General features: G+C 61.5%; 1 protein-coding gene across 1 annotated transcript; it reads left to right on the top strand.

Annotated features, from left to right (window-relative positions):
• Window positions 1–799: 799 nt before the first annotated feature.
• Window positions 800–18130, top strand: RAPGEF3 (Rap guanine nucleotide exchange factor 3; the record flags this gene model as incomplete). Its single annotated transcript, XM_080360494.1, has 27 exons — window positions 800–1057; window positions 6298–6351; window positions 7004–7110; window positions 7245–7366; window positions 7474–7648; window positions 7900–7984; window positions 8490–8550; window positions 8756–8832; window positions 8922–9068; window positions 9973–10082; window positions 10297–10385; window positions 11312–11390; window positions 12150–12300; window positions 12385–12467; window positions 12718–12757; window positions 13400–13481; window positions 13555–13701; window positions 13811–13908; window positions 14240–14365; window positions 14449–14630; window positions 14716–14806; window positions 15552–15602; window positions 15966–16053; window positions 16180–16244; window positions 16472–16526; window positions 16613–16684; window positions 18012–18130. 27 exons carry the CDS (start codon window positions 800–802, stop codon window positions 18128–18130), a joined length of 2814 nt encoding a protein of 937 aa, XP_080216620.1.
• Window positions 18131–18665: the final 535 nt, after the last annotated feature.

Genomic DNA, 18665 nt, shown 5'->3' with positions numbered 1-18665 from the left:
TGCAGGGGAAGTGCAGGGGCTCCTGAGGACACCCCAATCCCTGGAGTCTCATTGGGGTGTGCAGGGGAAGAGCAGGGGCACCTGGGTACACCCCAATCCCTGAGGTCCCAATGGGGTGCACAGGGGAAGGGCAGGGGCACCTGGGGACACCCCAATGCCCAGGAACTGGGGTCCCAGGGGGACACACAGGGAGTCAGGAGAAGGGTAGGGGCTCTTGTAGTCACCCCAATCCCCAGGGTCTCATTGGGGTGCACAGGGGAAGGGCAGGGGCTCCTCAAGTCACCCCAATCCCCAGGGTCACATTGGGGTGCTTGGGGGAAGGGCAGGGGCTCCTGGGGACACCCCAGTGCCAAGGAACTGGGGCCCCAGGGAGACAAATAGGGAGTCAGGAGAAGGGCAGGAGCTCCTCAAGTCACCCCAGTCCCTGGGGTCTCATTGGGGTGCTCGGGGGAAGGGCAGGGGCTCCTGGGGACACCCCGACCCCAGGGACCGGGGTCCCAGGGGGACATGCAGGGTTCAGGCTGCACGGGGAGCCCCGCGGGCGGGGGTCGGGGCTGCTCCCCCCAAGATGCTCAGGCCCAAAAGCCCACGGGGCGGAGGGCGGGAGCTGCGGGCGGGGTTCCCCGTTCCCGGCCCCATCCCACCCCGGGGAGGAGCCCAACCCGGCGCGGCGGCGGCGGCGGCGGCGCCGAGCGCGTCCCGGCCCCGTCCTGGCCCGAGCGGAGCCGCCACCGGAGCAGCACCGGAGCCGCCCCGGAGCTGCGGCCGCGATGGCTTCGCCCCCCCGCGCCGCCGCCGCATGAAGGTTCGCGGGGCCGGGGCGGCGGGAGCGGCCGGGGAGGCGGCGCGGGGGGGCCCAGGAGCGCGGAGCCGGCAGCGAAACGGGCTGGAGCCGGAGGGCGGTGCTGCGACCCCCGCAACGCCGCTGCCCGCCGGGGCTGCCGGTAACCGGCTCCCGGTGCTGCTGAAGAAGATGCACTTGTTCCGGAGCTGCAGCTACGAGATCCGGCTGGAGGGCGAGGGGGGCAGCCGGCCCCCCATCCAGGGCATCCGCTGGGTGAGTGCGGGCTGGGAGGGAGGGACCCCCCCCCCCGGCCACCACCGATAGCCCCCGGGGACGGACCCCGAGCCGCGGAGCCCCCACGCTGCCGGCTCTCTCCTTGCTCTGGGCGTCCGTGCTTGGTTGGGGATGGGGTTCGCTGGAGCAAGAGCCAAGTGGGGCCCCTTAAGGCTTAACGCCACCTCTAGTCCCGCTTTACTAAGCACGGCCTGGCAGGGCAGGTCTGGCCCTTGGCTGCCTTCCCAGGGACCTGGCAGCAGGCTGGGATTAGGGACCGGGAGCGCTGGAGCTGAGGAGAGTGAGGCGAGGTGAGCAGGGAGCCAGGTGTGCATGGAGCAATGTAAGGTGAGCAAGGTGAGGTGTGCATGGAGCAATGTAAGGTGTGCATGGAGCAAAGGAAGGTGAGCAAGGCGAGGTGAGCAGGGAGCAAAGCAAGGTGCACACAGAGTAAAACCAGGTATGCAGGGAGCCAGGTGTGTGTGGAGCAATGTAAGGTGTGCATGGAGCAAAGCAAGGTGAGCAAGGCGAGGTGAGCAGGGAGCAAAGCAAGGTGCACACAGAGTAAAACCAGGTATGCAGGGAGCCAGGTGTGCACAGAGCAAAGCAAAGTGTGCAGGGAGCCAAGCCAGGTGAGCAGGAAGCAGGGTGTGCAGGGAGAAAACAAGGTGTACACAGACTAAAGCCAGGTGTGCAGGGAGCCAGGTGTGCACGGAGCAAAGCAAAGCGTGCACAGAGCAAAGCGAAGTGTGCAGGAGCAAGGCGAGGCGAGCAGGGAGCGCATTTCTGCTCTCGCCCCTTCTCCAGGCGGAGCTGGCACCCAGGCATGAAATGAGCCTGGTGCTATTGTGCTCGGGCAGCCGGCAGCCGGGCAGCACACCCCAACTGCGAGCGTGCGAACAGGAAACACCTTCCCCCTCAGCCCCGCGGCACACGGGGTTCCAAACGTTCCCTCCCCGCCGGATCGGGCTGTTTCTGCAGGAGAAACTTGTCACTTGGCAGCGGGACGACGCTCAACATCACGTCCTTCCTCTCTGGGTCCGTGCCATCCCCTGGCCGGGAGCTGCTGGTCTCTTGGGGGTCTCTGTGGCATAAAAGGCACCTGGTCCCTGTTCTCAGCCTCTCGCTGTCCCCTCTGTGCTGAGAGGTGACCCTGGAGCCTCCTCCCCTGCCCCAGCTGAGCTGGGTGACCTTCCCCTTCTCACAACAGAGACAAATGCTTTTAAGGAACAAAAGTGAAATTAAGGGAGCAACCCCCTTTCAGCATTTTTAAGAAAGCTCTTTTCTCTTTTTCCCCCCTTCTTCCTGATTTATTTTCTCCCGAGAACTTTCAGGAACTTAATTTTGGAGAGAGCAGGAAAGCCGCGGGCTGCAGCGTTACCACGCTGAACTGATTAGGGTAAACCTGATCAAGTCACGTACAGCGTGACACGAGTGTCCCCTCCCCGAGTGGCTCCTCTGTTCTTGGGGACAACCGCTGGCCATTGGAGGGGCTCTGATCTTTGCAGAGAGGGGGTGTTTTCCCCACTTTTTGCAGGTAGGAGGGTGCTGCCACCAGGTGCGGGAGAGGCAGATGGCAGGCAACCGGCCGGCTGTGCCTTGGAGCAACAATATTGTCACTTGTCCCCATCGCTGCAAGGCTACGGCTCATGGAAGCTCCTCCTGGCGTCTTGGCTCCCGTTCGCTGGCATCAGCAGAACATCACAGCCCGATGTCCCCAAGGAGCTCCATCCTTCACCCTTCCCAAGCACAAGTGCTGCTGTGCCAGCTCTCACCGCGTCCCTGCAGAGGACAAAGGGGACAGAACGTGTCCCGGGGCGGGGGGACGGCAAACCCCTGGCCAGCTGCCGTGCCTTTGGAGGCTGCGGATGGGCGAGGACTTTCTCCGGAGCCGTAAAGCCTGAAAATAACTCCCGTTGTTTTTCCTCGGGATCCCAAACAAAAGCGGCGCGCGAGCGCGGAACGGTCGCGGGCGGCCTTGGCCGGCTGCCCGGCGCTGCCGGATTCCTGGAGACAGGCAGGATCTCAGCGCCGCGCGTCCCGGCAGCAGGAAGATGGAAAAGGCAACTCCTTAGGAAGCTGCTTGGAGACGGCGGGCGCGATGCTGCGACAATGAGACGGGGTGAGGGTGGGGAGGGCATCCTGTGCATGGAGAGCAAGGATGCTTCGGGGTTTTTGGGGCCATCCGTGAGATTTTGCACGTGGTTCAGAGCTGGTCTGGCAAAGAGAAAAACCCAGGAGGGAGGAATCGCTCTGAGCGCTAATCCTGGGTCAGGGTTTTTGTAAGTCTGCATCGGTGTCCTTGTGAGCACGGCTTGGGGCAGGACTGTGACACATCCTGGCTCCTTCCCTCAAGGACAGACCTCACTTACGGGCTGTTTGGGGACCAGAGCAGCTTTCCCTTGCACCCAAGGGGGTGACACCGATCCCCGTGTCCCACGGGAGGCAGCTCCGCGCTCCGGCCGCAGCCCGGCTCCGGTTTGCAAACATTTGCTCAGCGATCGCCGTGGTGTTTCCTGTTCCACGGGGCGGTCACGAGGCTCAGGAAAGTTTGCAGAGTGAGTAAGTCACCGTGTCCCCAGCGCAGCGGCGGCGCGGCTGGCTCGGGAGTGTCCCCAGGGACCGGCTGCCTTCGCGGAGCCACTTGTTGCCATCTGCTCCCCGAATCGCTCCTGAGCTGGTTGTAAATGGCGGGGGGCAGGTTGGGGGCTCGAGGCAGCATCTGGAGCAGGATGGGGGAGCCCTGGGGGTTTGGAAAGGGCTGGAGGGAATGAGGGGGCAGCTTGGGGCAGGCAGGGGTGAGCAGGCAGGGTTTGGGATGGGCTGGCAGGTTTAGGATGGGCGGGTAGGGTTTAGAACGGGCAGGCAGGGTTTAGAACAAGCAGGTAGGGTTTAGGACAAGCAGGCAGGGGTTTGGGACAAGCAGGTAGGGTTTAGGACAAGCAGGTAGGGTTTAGGACAAGCAGGTAGGGTTTAGGACAAGCAGGTAGGGTTTAGGACAAGCAGGTAGGGTTTAGGACAAGCAGGTAGGGTTTAGGACAAGGAGGTAGGGTTTAGGATGGGCAGGCAGGGTTTAGCATGGGCATGCAGGGTTTGGGACGGGCAGGCAGGGTTTGGGATGAACAGACAGTTTAGGACAGGCAGACAGGGTTTGGGATGCACTGGCAGGGTTTAGGATGGGCTGACAGGGTTTAGGACAAGCAGGTAGGGTTCAGGATGAACAGACAGTTTGGGATGAGCAGGCAGGGTTTGGGATGCACTGGTAGGGTTTAGGATGGACAGGCAGGGTTTGGGATGACCAGATAGAGTTTAGGACAGGCAGGCAGGGTTTGGGATGGGCAGGTAGGGTTTAGGATGGACAGGCAGGGTTGGGCACGCACTGGCAGGGTTTGGGATGGGCAGGCAGGGTTTAGGATGAGCAGGCAGGGTTTGGGATGAACAGACAGTTTAGGACAGGCAGGCAGGGTTTGGGCTGAACAGACACAGTTTAGGACAGGCAGGGATGGTTTGGGACGGACACATCACCCACTTGAGCACCCATCAGGTGTCCATCTCCATCACCCTCCTGCCTGCACCAAGGCGCCAGGGCTGTTTGCTTCCCCTCACCTCCTGGTAGGTGCTTTTGCCCTTGAATTAATTTGCAAAGAAGGCTTCTGCGGCTAATTACTCCTGCCCTCGGCTTCCTTAATTGAGGATTTCATCCGGCTGTCCCGATTGCTGAGGTTGCTCAACCCCCATGAGCAACCCATAGCCAGCAAATCCGAGTCTCATCTGGCCCAGAGGACGCCGTGTTTCACATCCCCACCACCTCCACCCGCAGCCCAGGGTGCTGCAGGGTCCTTGCAGCCAGAAATAAATGGGGGGAACCCCAAAACCTTCCCTTGGAGGTGCAGACACCCCGCGGAAGGGGGTGCAGCTTGGGGTTAATGCTCCAAGTGCTTTAACAGCCTCGGCTGGGGGGCAACAGGTCTGATGGGTGCTGGGTGCTCTCGGCTCCCCCCAGCCTGTGCTTTATGCACATGAAAGGTCATTTATTCATGACCATGGCCACGCAGGACCCTCCGTCCCTCTGCCTTTACCTGCTCTTCCCCCACTGAGGTGACGGTTGCCCCAGGAGGGACTCGCTGAGCCAACGAGCGGGATGTGTTTTTAGGATCAATAGACACTAAAGAGGAGCCGGGTTAGGAAAGAGCGCTGGATCAACTCGCCACGTGCAGGTTTAAGTTAAACAGAGTAAAAAACCCAGCGTGTTCCTGGGGTTTTCCATCCCCAAGGGTGTATTTGTCTCTTTTAGGGAGCACGGAATTGCCGGTGAACCGGGTGTGCCGTGATCTACGAGGTTTCCTTTCGCTCCCTTCCCACTGACACTCATCCTGTTTTAGGCGCATCTCTTGTTGAATTTAACCCACTCGTGTGCTTGGTGACTTTGCTGGTCCATCCTTTCCAGGATCTCCCCTAAAATCCTTTGGCAAAACAGCTTCATATCCACCAGCTCTTTGGGACCAAGCGCGAGGTTGCGCATCACCCATAGCAATTCGGTTCTTTCGCTGCCGCGCTCCTCTGGGTACCAGGGACCCCATGTCCCGGTGGTTTGTTACAGCCGATTTCTCAGGAATTATTGCATAGATTTATATTTTATTAGATATATTTATATAGAGATTATAGCATTATATTTATATAGATGTGTAGTTGTTTCCATTCCTGCTGTGATTTGAGAACTGTCTCCCAATACGATGCTTGCAGGGGAGGGTCCTTGCGCTCTTCCCCCAATTAATAGGAGTTTGGGATCTTTTCCATGTCCTCTGTGTTTGAACCCAGGTTCAAAGCTGTAGGAAACCCCCCCAGGCTGGACACCTGTCCCTCCCCGGGGGCTCCGTTCTCAAGTCCTTCACCTCCAGTGGCAAATTCCCATCTCAAACGCGACGTCTTTGATCCCTGTTTGATCCCTTTTAACTCCTTTCATCTCCCGGCGCCCTCGTTTGAATGCGTTTCCCTTTCTGAAGCTCAACGTAACCACGGGGGGTGTCTGGGGGTTCGGGCCCCCGTATGCGGGGACACTCGTCTCCTCGCCCAGATGAGGCTGAAATGCACCATAGAATCATTGAATAGTTTGCATTGAAGAGACATTTAAGTCATCCAGTCCAACCCACTGCAATGAGCAGCTAGTGGGGTGTGCGGGGTGAGGGGGGACACAGTGGAGCCCCCACGGCCACCAACCCCCATGTATTTCCATGTTTCAGACCCCGCTTTTGGAGACTGAATCCACCCTGGACTATGGACACAGCCTCACCCAGGTGGGGGGTGCTGGGAGAACATACAAGGAGATGGGTTTGGGGAAGAGGGAGATGGAAAACCATGTCCTGAAGGCTGGGAGGGGTGGGGGGCCAGAGCACCCCCTGCCCTGGGGCTCAGCTCCTGGGTGCTCGTGCCCTTGGGATGGATTGTTCCTGGGGATGGGTGGTGGGGATCATGGACTGCGTGAGATGTTGGGGTCCGTGCCCTCCCCGTTTGTAGGGGCTGGAGCACAAGTGTGATGGAGTGGCTGAGGGACCTGGGGGGTTCAGCTGGAGAACAGGAGCTGAGGGGAGACCTTCTGATCTCTGAACTGCCTGAAAGGAGCTTGGAGCATAGAGGGGGTTGGTCTGTGCTCCCAAGTGATAAAACAAGAGGAAACAGCCTCAAGTTGCGCCAGGGGAGGTTGAGGTTGGAAATTTGGGGTAATTTCTTCCCCAAAGGGCTGTTGGGCATTGAACAGGCTGCCCAGGGCAGTGCTGGAGCCACCATCCCTGGACGGCTGGACAGATGGACATGAGGTTCTCAGGACATGGGGCAGTGCCAGGGGTGGGTTGTGGTTGGACTCGATGGTCTTGAGGGGCTTTTCCAACCAAAATGATTCTGTGGTTTCTCCCGCTTCCCAATCCACTCCCTAATCCTCTTCCCCCCCAGGCATCCCCGGAGAAGATCTGGCGTGCAGGAAAGCTCCTGTTCACCCACCTCACCAGCTCCCGCCCCGGCCTCATCCGGGACCACAAGCATCACCTGCGGCACCACAGGTGGGACCCACGGCCACACCGGGGGACACCACGGGCTCCCAGGGTGACAGGGCTGGTCCTGCCCATCCCCGACAGGGCTGCTGGGTGCTGTCGCCTGGTTTTGGGGACAGTCTTGTCATCCCGTCCCCTTGCAGGCAGTGCTGCTCGGGGAAGGAGCTGGTGGACTGGCTGCTGAGCGCCGGGCTGGCCGTGCAGACGCGCAGCCAGGCTGTCGGCATCTGCCAGGTGCTGGTGGACGGTGGCATCCTGACCCACGGTGAGGACAGGCGGTGGCAGGTGACGGGGTGACGGGCGCACTGGGGGCTCCTGAGTTCTCCCATGGGTGCACCAGCTGAGCTGATGGGCGCTCTCCCCTCCCCGCAGTGAAGCAGGAGTGGCATTTCCAGGACAAGGACACCCAGTTTTATCGCTTTGCCGAGCTGGAGCTGAGCCCCGAGCCCAGCGCCGGGTTGCGGGATGCGGAGGAGCTGCTGGAGGCACTGGCCTTCCTAGCCCAGCTGGGCCCCGACGCGCTGCTCACCATGGCCCTGCGCAAACCGTGGGTGGCTGGGCTGTCCCCAGGGGACGTAGAGGGGACAAAGTGGGGTGGGGGGCTCGTTTGGACCCCACTCTGGGGGAATCTGGAGCACCAAAGGGATGGGGTGACCTGAGCATCTCTTCCACCGCTGGCAGATGGGGAGGGAGAATGTGTCTGCCTGGGCAGGGTTTGTGCCTGGGGAGGGGTGTCTGTGCCCCGGGGTGGGGGGACAGGGGACACAGGCGGCTGCTCACCCCCCGCTGCCCTCCCAGGCCTGCCCAGCGCACGGAGGACGAGCTGGAGCTCATCTTTGAGGAGCTGCTGCACATCAAAGCCGTGGCTCATCTCTCCAACTCGGTGAGTGCGGCCGTGTCTGTCCCCACTGTGGCCTGTGTGTCCCCCCCAAACTGCTCCTGGTCCCCAAACCCTCCTGCATCCCATCACTTCCATTTAGCACGCCCTGTTGCGATAGGACAAGGGGTGATGGTTTTAAACTAAAGGAGGGAGATTCAGGCTGGGTAAAAGGCAATTGTTGGTACTGAGGGTGGTGAGAGCCTGGCCCAGGTTGGCCAGAGAGGTGGTGGATGAAGCATCCCTGGAGACATCCCAGGCCAGGCTGGACGGGGCTCTGAGCACCCTGAGCTGCTGAAGATGTCCCTGTCATGGCAGGGGGGGCACTGGGGGGGCTGGGAAGGTCCCTTCAACACAAACCCTTCTGTGATTCTATAATTCTATGACTTCCCACCTGGGCATCCTCTCCTGTCCCTCTCTGAGCATCCCCAGGTCCCCTTCCCACCTTGTCCCCTGTGTCCCCTCCTCGCTCAGCTCCGGGCTGGGGTGACCCACGTGCCTGTTGCCGCAGGTGAAGCGGGAACTGGCGTCCGTGCTGATGTTCGAGTCGCACCCGAGAGCAGGCACCGTGCGTGAGTATCGCGGGTCCCAGGACAAAGGGTCCCCAGCCTGGGGACAACACCTGGAGCTGTCGTCATCCATGTGGATGCTCCTGCTGTCTCCTGATGGCCCAGGGGTGGAAGGGACAGGAGTATTCACCTCAGCTGGGGGCTCAGGATGGGGGAGTGCTTGGGGGCTCCCCCTCTTTGACTGCTGGATGTCACCATTCCCTGGCAGTGTTCAGCCAAGGAGACAAAGGCACCTCATGGTACATCATCTGGAAGGGCTCGGTGAACGTGGTCACCCACGGCAAGGTGGGTACGTCCACTCCAGACACTCACTGTCCCCCAGCGGGGACAAGGGCTCCCGCCCCATCCCTCACCCATCATGTCACCCCCGCCAGGGCTTGGTGGCCACCCTGCATGAAGGGGACGACTTCGGGCAGCTGGCGCTGGTGAACGACGCGCCGCGGGCGGCCACCATCATCCTGCGGGAGGACAACTGCCACTTCCTCCGCGTGGACAAGCAGGACTTCAACCGCATCCTCAAGGTGACGGGGGCTATAGGGGACTGGGTGCCAGTCGGGGCACGCTGTGCACCCCCAGGGTGCTGGAAGGGGAGGACGCTTCTCTGTGTGACAGCGTGGGGGTTTGGGGTGCCACCAGATAGATGAGCATTGCCTGTTGGATCCGAGCTGGGCTGAGGTGACAAATGATGATGTCCATCCAGGCTGGGATGGAGGGATGGAGAGCAACCCTGCGGGAAAGGACTTGGGGGCGGTGGTGGATAAAAGATGGGACATGAACAGCAACACTTGCTGGCACCAGATCAGTGGTACCCTGGGCTGCATCCCCAGCCCCGTGGGCAGCAGGTGGAGGGAGGGGATTGTCCCCTCTGCTCCGCTCTGTGAGACCCCCCGGGCACCGCGTCCAGCGCTGGGGTCCTGAGCACAGGACAGACCTGGACCTGCTGGAGAGGGGCCAGAGGAGCCGCAGAAATGATGCGAGGCTGGAGCAGCTCTGCTGGGAGGAACGGCTGAGAGAGTTGGGGTGTTCAGCTGGGGAAGAGAAGCTCCGGGGAGACCTTAGTGCGGCCTTTCAGTGCTTAAAAGGGGCCTGAAGAAAGATGGGGACAGACTTTTGAGCAGGACCTGTTGAGACAGGACAAGGGGTGATGGTTTAAACTAAAGGAGGGAGATTCAGACTGGACATGAGGAAGAAATTGTTGGCCCTGAGGGTGGTGAGAGCCTGGCCCAGATTGGCCAGAGAGGTGGTGGATGAAGCATCCCTGGAGACATCCCAGGCCAGGCTGGACGGGACTCTGAGCACCCTGAGCTGTGACGATGTCCCTGCTCATGGCAGGGGTGGATAAGGTGACAGTTGAAGGTCCCTTCAACCCAAACCATCTGTGATTCTGTGATTCCGTGACTATAAGAGCTGGTTTTTTCTCTCTAGGACGTGGAGGCCAACACTGTGCGCCTGAAGGAGCATGGGAAGGTGGTGCTGGTCCTGCAGAAGAACCTGCAAGGTGGCAGCAACCAGCCAGCCCCAGCACGGAGCAGCAGGTGACAGCAGCCTGTCCCCATCCCCCTGCTCCTTCTGCCACGCTCGGGCTTCCCGCAGCGAGTTTGCTGGGAGGACTGTGTCCCCAGAGGGGAACGGGGACATCAAGCCATGCTGACGAGCTGTGTCGAGTGGCCCGGTGGCCCAGCATGCTGGCCCTGCCCATGGTCGCGGTGCTGCGTCCTCCCCTGATGTCCCCCATGCTCTGCCCGCCAGGTACTTTGTGATGGCTGGGACGCCGGAGAAGATCCTGGAGCATCTGCTGGAGTTCATGAGGCTGGATGCCACCCTCTATGACCCCGTGGGTAGGTGGGGGGTGTCCCCTCCTGCTCCAGGGACCACATCCCAGAGCAACTGTGGGGACAGGGCGCTGGCACGGGGACCAGCACCCTGCGAGACCGCCTTATTACCAATGTTCAGCCCCAAAAGCTGGTCCTCTCACCCTAAAATGCCCCATTGGGGCAAGGAGAGGGAAGAAGCCCCAGTGCCCGGAGCAGGCCCAGGGTAGTGACCGTCCCTGTGCTGGGCACCGGGGAGACCAAATGTTGAATTCTGGGGGTAGTTTTTGACCCCTCAGAACAAGAAAGACCTTGAGGTGATGGAATGAGTTGAGAGAAGGGAACGGAGCTGGGGAAGGAGTTGGAGAAGGAGGTCGAGGTTAGAAATTTGGGATAATTTCTTCCCCAAAGGGCTGTGGGGCATTGAACAGGCTGCCCAGGGCAGTGCTGGAGTCACCATCCCTGGAGGGTTGGACAGACGGACATGAGGTTCAGGACATGGGGCAGGGACAGGGGTGGGTTATGGTTGGACTCATGATCTTGAGGGGCTTTTCCAACCACAATGATTGTGCGATTCTATCTCCTCCCTCCTCTCCCACGTCTCCACCTCCCTCTGCTGCTGGAGATACGAGACCAGGAGATGTCCCCAGCGGGCAACAAATCAGCGCTGCCAAGCCGGCGTCACCCGGGCTGCCTTGTCTGCTGAGCACTGAGCTTTAGCACAACCCCTTAATTCTCCTCCATCCCCCAGAGCCCATAGCCCTTCCCAGGACATTTAGGAGCCAAAAGTGACCCACAGTGAGCACGGTCACCATAGGGGGACACCGCAGACCGACCCCACACAGGGCATGGGTGACACTTACCTGGGCAGCCGTGCTGCCTGGCTGTGACCACTGTGTCCCAAATACACTGGGGACCATGACAGGTGACCACTGGTGGCTTCTCTCTTGCAGACACGCTGTTGGGGGATTTTCTGCTGACCTACACCGTGTTCATGCCAACCACGCAGCTCTGCAGAGCTCTGCTCCACCAGTATCCTTCAGCGGCTGGAACTGGAGGGAATGGGTTCCATCCTACCCCATGCACCCCCCACCAGGGACCAGCACCTTGGTCCTTGTCACCCCAGTGGGACCTCAGCGGGTGGCCAGGGGAGCCCTGAATTTTCCGCTCTGTGAGACCCCCCGGGCACCGCGTCCAGCTCTGGGGTCCTGAGCACAGGACAGACCTGGACCTGCTGGAGAGGGGCCAGAGGAGCCACAGAAATGATGCGAGGCTGGAGCAGCTCTGCTGGGAGGAACGGCTGAGAGAGTTGGGGTGTTCAGCTGAGGAAGAGAAGCTCCGGGGAGACCTTAGTGCAGCCTTTTAGTGCTTAAAAGGGGCCTGAAGAAAGATGGGGACAGACTTTTGAGCAGGGCCTGTTGAGATAGGACAAGGGGTGATGGTTTTAAACTAAGAGAGGAGAGATTTGGGCTAGGTAATAAGGATAATGTTGGTCCTGAGGGTGGTGAGAGCCTGGCCCAGGTTGGCCAGAGAGGTGGTGGATGAAGCATCCCTGGAGACATCCCAGGCCAGGCTGGACGGGGCTCTGAGCACCCTGAGCTGCTGAAGATGTCCCTGCTCATGGCAGGGGGGGCACTGGGGGGGCTGGAAAGGTCGCTTCAACCCAAACCCTCCTGTTATTCCATGAATCCCCCATGCTCTTGGGCACAGGGCACATCCCCATCTCCAATCCCATCCTGCGGGTCCTTGCCTGCTCCCCATACGCACACTGGTGTCCTTGACTGGTCCCAGTTTCCGTGCGGAGCCACTGGAGGGGTCGGAGCAGGATAAGGCCACCTATTCCCTGCACAAGCGCCGGAAGATCCTGCGGCTGGTGAGCCAGTGGGTGCTGCTCTATGGGCGGCTGTTGCAGGGCGACCGCAGCACCACGGCCCTGCTGCAGGTACGGGAAGGGGGACAGGGATGTCCCCAGGGGGGTCTGGCTGTCACAACCCCATCCTGACTGCTGGGCACCTTCCTCCCGCAGAACCTGGCGGACCTGGCGAGCCGGGACCCCCGCCTGGGCGGGATGGTGCAGGAGCAAGGACAGGAGCGGCGGCGGCCCTGGGCGTGAGTCCCCCGAGGAGGGAGACGTGTCCCCAACCAACAGAGTCTGGTTCTGTCCCCCAGTGCCACCACTGGTGCCCGTGTCCTGCACCCCCTGTGTCCTGCACCCCAGCCACGGGGAGGGTGTCACACACCACAGGGACACCCCAGGGCCCGGGGTCACAGGGATGCTCAGGCTGCACAACCCAGTTTTATCTCCAGCACGAGGTGATGATCACGGGGCTCTAACAGCACCTGTATCTTCTCTCTGCAGAACGGAGAACGGAGATGGCAGCGTTTCTCCCCAGCCCAAGGTATGGGTGGCCCTAGCGGGGTGGGTGTAGAGCTCTGGGTCACCTCTTGCCCTCTGGGGACCTCTGGCCAGAGGGGTGGCCACTGTGGTGGCATCTGGAATATTGTGTCCACACCTGGAATCTTGTGTCCAGCTGTGGCCCCTCAGTTCCAGCAGGACAGGGAACTGCTGGAGAGAGTCCAGCGCAGCCACCAAGATGCTGCAGGGAGTGGAGCATCTCCCGTGTGAGGAAAGGCTGAGGGAGCTGGGGCTCTGGAGCTGGACAAGAGGACACTGAGGGGGGACTCATTGCTGGGGATCAAGATGGAAAGGGGCAGTGTCAGGAGGATGGAGCCAGGCTCTGCTGGTGACAACCAGGGACAGGACAAGGGGCAATGGGTGCAAACTGGAACACAGGAGGTTCCACTTAAATCTGAGCAGAAACTTGTTCATGGTGAGGGTGGCAGAGCCTGAACAGGCTGCCCAGGGGGGTTGTGGAGTCTCCTTCTCTGCAGACATTCCAACCCGCCTGGTTCCTGTGTAACCTCATCTGGGTGTTCCTGCTCCATGGGGGGATTGCACTGGATGAGCTTTCCAGGTCCCTCCAACCCCTGACACTCTGGGACTCTGTGATCTTCCCCACTTTCTCCCACCTTGGCCGCAGGCTCGGAGCTCAGCGAGCTGGCTGGCGAGCCAGGAGGAGGCAACATTGAACAGCAGCTGTGCCTTAAGAGCCCAGGACAAAGGTACGGCCGCGCAGGGTGGGGACCGTCCCCTCCCCAGCAGCAGGACACAAAATCCCATTTCCATCCCCCATAGTGCCCTACGAGATCTACAGAGCCGACCACTCGTGCCTGGTCACCGTGCTGCCTGTGAACGCCTCGGTGCGGGACGTCCTGCGCTCGCTCGCCCCGCGGCTTGGCCGGCACGGGGAGCACGTCCTGGTGAAGGTGAATTCAGCCGGAGGTGAGGACGGCATCGCGGGGATGTCACCGTGCCGTGGTGGCCATGTCCCCTGCCCTGCCAGGATCCGGTCCCTTCTCTGTCCCCGCACCCACCGTCCTGTCTCCCGCAGATAAAGTGGGGCTGCAGCCGGACGCCGTGGGGGTGTTCACAGCACTGGGGCTCAACGAGCGGCTCTTTGCCGTCAGCGTGGAGGAGCTGGGCAGCCTGGTAAGCCTGGGGGTCTTAAAATCATAAATCATTGAATAGTTTGGGTCGAAGGGACCTTCAAATGTCATCCAGTGCCAGCCCTGCCATGAGCAGGGACATCTTCAGCAGCTCAGGGTGCTCAGAGCCCCGTCCAGCCTGGCCTGGGATGTCTCCAGGGATGGGATGTGGTTTGGGGATGGGCAGCACCAGGCTGGGCCCCCCTAGAGTGGGATCTGGGGCTGGGGTTGGGGGAGTCCATCCCTCCCTGCCCCTGGGGAAGGGGCTGGTGTCACCGTCCCCGTTGTGGTTGCTGATGGCAGGAGGGGTTGGACGTCCCCTCTGCTGTCCCCAGACCCCCCACCCTGAGCAGCTGGGCCCCCACGTCGGCTCCTCAGAGACCCTGGACCTCATCAGCTCCAAGGACCTGGCCAGCCACCTCACCGACTACGACTGGAACCTCTTCAAGAGCATCCACCAGGTAGGGCCAGTGTGGGGGTGGGAGACACCTCCAAGGTGGTGGCTTTTGGGTGTCCCCTTCAACCACCGCCTGGGGCTCTGCAGGTGGAAATGATCCACTACATCGTGGGGCCGCAGAAGTTTCACGAGGTGACCACGGCCAACCTGGAGCGGGTGATGCGGCGGTTCAACGAGCTGCAGTACTGGGTGGCCACCGAGCTGTGCCTGTGCCCCGAGGTGGGCCGGCGAGCCCAGCTCCTCCGCAAGTTCATCAAACTGGCCGCACAGTGAGTCTCCTGACCATCTGCCACCCGGTCCCGCGAGGGTGGAACCGGTCGTGACCTCCCTGCCTAACTCCATCCTCACCTGCAGCCTCAAGGAGCAGAAGAACCTGAATTCCTTCTTTGCGGTGATGTTTGGTGTGAGCAACACGGCCGTCAGCCGCCTGGCCAGGACCTGGGAGGTAACAAACCAACTGCGCGCTGCTGCCGGCTCCCCTGAGCTCTGCAGGGATCAGAGAGTCAGAGAGTTATTGTAGTTAGAAGAGATCCTCAAGATCATTGAGTTAAGCCACCCCTGGCACTGCCCCATGTCCTGAGAACCTCATGTCCGTTTGTCCAACCCTCCAGGGATGGTGACTCCAGCACTGCCCTGGGCAGCCTGTTCAATGCCCAACAGCCCTTTGGGGAAGTAATTGTTCCCCAGATCCAACCTCAACCTCTCCTGGTGCAACTTGAGGCCGTTTCCTCTTGTTTTATCACTTGGGAGCACAGACCAACCCCCTCCATGCTCCAAGCTCCTTTCAGGCAGTTCAGAGATCAGAAGGTCTCCCCTCAGCTCCTGTTCTCCAGCTGAACCCCCAGGTCACTCAGCCGCTCCATCATACTTGTGCTCCAGCCCCTCACCAGCTCCATTGCCAGGTCCCCTGGGCAGGGGTGACTCGGGTGCTGGGGTCCCATCAGACTCTACAGCCCAAAGCTCTGGTCCTGCTGAGGGCAGGGAGCTGTGACTGGCCCTTGGGGCCAGTTAGACCCAGCCTGGGGCCACAATCCCCCGTAACGGAGCAGCTCTGAGCCCATGGGGTACCTGGAGCAGCAGAGCCCAGGGGTGCAAAGGGGTGAACGCAGAGCAGGAGGTGCCAGCGGAGCTGGGGGAGCCGGAGGTGGCAGAGCAGGGGTGCCGGCACCCATGACCCTCTCTCTGCGCAGAGGCTGCCCCACAAGATTCGAAAGCTGCACTCAGCGCTGGAGCGGATGCTGGTGAGCGCAGCCCCCCATGTCCCCCTTCCTGTCCTGTGTCCCCTTCCTGTCCGCGTCTCCCTTCCCTCCTCATATCCCTCTCCTGCCCCGTATCCCACTTCTCGCCCCATGTCCCCTTGCTGCCCCATGTCACCCTTCTCACACTGTACTTGCCTTCCCTCCCCATGTCCCCTTGCTGCCCCATGTCCCCTTCCCACCTCATATCCCCCTTCTCCGAGGGTTTGGGGGAGCAGAGGGCAGACTGGGGGGAGTTTTGTGACACAGGGTCACCCCATTTTGCTGGGGCTCCCAAAAGCTACAAGGTCCCAGGGGTGACACTGCGTCCCCTGCCTGCCCTGCGCTGAGGTCCCTCTCCATCCCCAGGACCCATCGTGGAACCACAGGGTCTATCGCTTGGCCGTCGCCAAGCTGAGCCCCCCCATCATCCCCTTCATGCCCCTCCTGCTCAAAGGTGAGTGTCTTGGCTTGGGGGGTGAGGCTGGGAATGGGTTGGGTGGGGGGCAGGGACCCATTTGGGGACACCCAGCCCACCTCAGGGACCAGAAGACCAAATCTGATCCCCAAACCCCCCTCGCAGACATGACGTTCATCCATGAGGGGAACCGCACGATGGCCGAGAACCTCATCAACTTTGAGAAGATGGTGAGTGGGGCGGGTTGGCTCCCCGGGGACCCCCCTTGGGGCACCTTCTGTGTCCCCGTCCCCTGGGATGCAGACCCAGAGCATCCCCGCGGTGTTAGGGCAGAATCCCCCCACCCCAGCCAGGACCCCCAGGGCAGCCGCAGCCACCGGTGAAGCTGGAGGGGACAGTGTTTTAGCAGCAAAGTGGGGCCAGGTGACAGCAAGTGAACTTTGTGCGTTGCCCACAGCACATGATGGCAAAGACCCTGCGTGTCCTGCAGCGCTGCCGAGGCCAGGCGCACGGTGAGTGTCCCTGGCGGGGCATGGACCCTGGGGACTGACGCTCCTGTGGGGATGGGGCTGAGCTCCTGCTCTCTGTCCACATCCAGCTCCACTGTCCCCACTGCGAAGTCGCTCCCCGCACCGGCCGGAGGACCCCAAGTCCGTCAGGATCTCCACATGTAGGTCTGGGGGTCACCCATCTGCCCTCCCACCCCTGTGTTGGGGGACCCCCACCCCGTGGGGCCTGCCCAGAAGAGCATGCACCCACTGTCCTTGGTGGGGGGGTCCCACAGGGACATCCTGAGGATGTCAACCTGGTTGTGGTGGGTGAAAGTTGGTCTGGATGCTGCTGATGGGGAGGGTTGGCCAGTGGTGATCGAGAGAGTTGGCCAGTGGTGGTGGAGAGGGTTGGCCAATGGAGAGGGTTGGGCAGTGGTGATAGAGAAGGTTGACCAATGGAGAGGGTTGGCCAGTGGCGATGGAGAGAGTTGGCCAGTGGAGGGGGTTGCGCAGTGGTGATGGAGAAGGTTGGCCAATGGAGAGGGTTGGCCAGTGATGATGGAGAGAGTTGGCCAGTGGTGATGGAGAAGGTTGGCCAGTGGAGAGGGTAGGACAGTGGTGATGGAGAGGGTTGGCCAATGGAGAGGGTTGGCCAGTGGTGATGGAGAGGGTTGGCCAATGGAGAGGGTTGGCCAGCGGTGATGGAGAGGGTTGGCCAGCGGTGATGGAGAGGGTTGGCCAATGGAGAGGCTTGGCCAGCGGTGATGGAGAGGGTTGGCCAATGGAGAGGCTTGGCCAGCGGTGATGGAGAGGCTTGGCCAGCGGTGATGGAGAGGCTTGGCCAGCGGTGATGGAGAGGGTTGGCCAGCGGTGATGGAGAGGGTTGGCCAATGGAGAGGGTTGGCCAGTGGTGATGAAGAGGGTTGGACAGTGGTGATGGAGAAGATTGGCCAGTGGTGATGGAGAAGGTTGGCCAATGAAGAGGGTTGGGCAGTGGTGATGGAGAAGGTTGGCCAATGGAGAAGGTTGGCCAATGGAGAAGGTTGGCCAATGGAGAGGGTTGGCCAGTGGTGATGGAGAGGGTTGGCCAATGGAGAGGGTTGGCCAGTGGTGATGGAGAGGGTTGGCCAATGGAGAGGGTTGGCCAGCGGTGATGGAGAGGGTTGGCCAGCGGTGATGGAGAGGGTTGGCCAATGGAGAGGCTTGGCCAGCGGTGATGGAGAGGCTTGGCCAGCGGTGATGGAGAGGCTTGGCCAGCGGTGATGGAGAGGCTTGGCCAGCGGTGATGGAGAGGCTTGGCCAGCGGTGATGGAGAGGGTTGGGCAGTGGTGATGGAGAAGGTTGGCCAATGGAGACGGTTGAGCAGTGGTGATACAGAAGGTTTGCCAGTGGTGGTGGAGAAAGCTGGCCAGAGGTGATGGGGAGGGTTGGCCAATGATGATGGAGGGGGTTGACCAGCCGAAGGTTGGGCAGTGAGCGCAGCCCTGATCCCGGCTCTCCCGGCAGGCTCGGAGCAGTCGCTGAGCGTGCGGAGCCCCGTCTCCACCTGGGCGTACCTGCAGCACCTGAAAGCCATCGACAGTCAGAAGGAGCTGCTGCGGCTCTCCCGCGACCTGGAGTCCTGACAGGCCGGAGGGGACCAGAGCAGGGACACGTCACCCTGTGTGGGTGGCAGGGCCAGCCCTGCGGCTCTGCTCCCGGTGGCACCGGGCACGGGGCTGCGCTGGAGCCGCCCGGGAGCCGCCTCTGCTCAGCTGTGCTGTGGGTGCCGGGACCGGCACCGCGAGGCAGCCGGGAGCCCGCGGGGCTGCGGGTGGGCACAGGGAGCAATAGAGATATTTTTGTACACAAGGCTGCGCTCTCCTGTCTCCGTGCAGCAGCCGGAATTCCCTCCCCACACCAGCCGGGGGGCAATGGAGCCCTGGCTGCCCCCCTAGTGCTGCCCACCCTGGGAGAGGTCCCGTCCTGAGCTAGAGCATCCCTGTACACGGGGGACACCGTGGCTGTCCCCATTGGGGCGCAGACACCCAGGCTGAGCTCAGGGTCTGGCTCATGCTGCTCTGCTGACTCACAGATCTGGGGGGCAGCCCTACAGGGGACCTGTCCTTCCCTCTGTCCTGTGTGTCCCCTGGGGCTGCTGGCTGCATCCCCTGTCCCCCA

Source organism: Nesoenas mayeri (genome assembly GCF_963082525.1).
Source record: "Nesoenas mayeri genome assembly, chromosome: 28".
Classification (NCBI taxonomy): Eukaryota; Metazoa; Chordata; class Aves; order Columbiformes; family Columbidae; genus Nesoenas; species Nesoenas mayeri.
The sequence above is the reverse complement of the archived record's forward strand: the minus strand, read 5'-3'. Positions and strand labels throughout refer to the sequence as shown.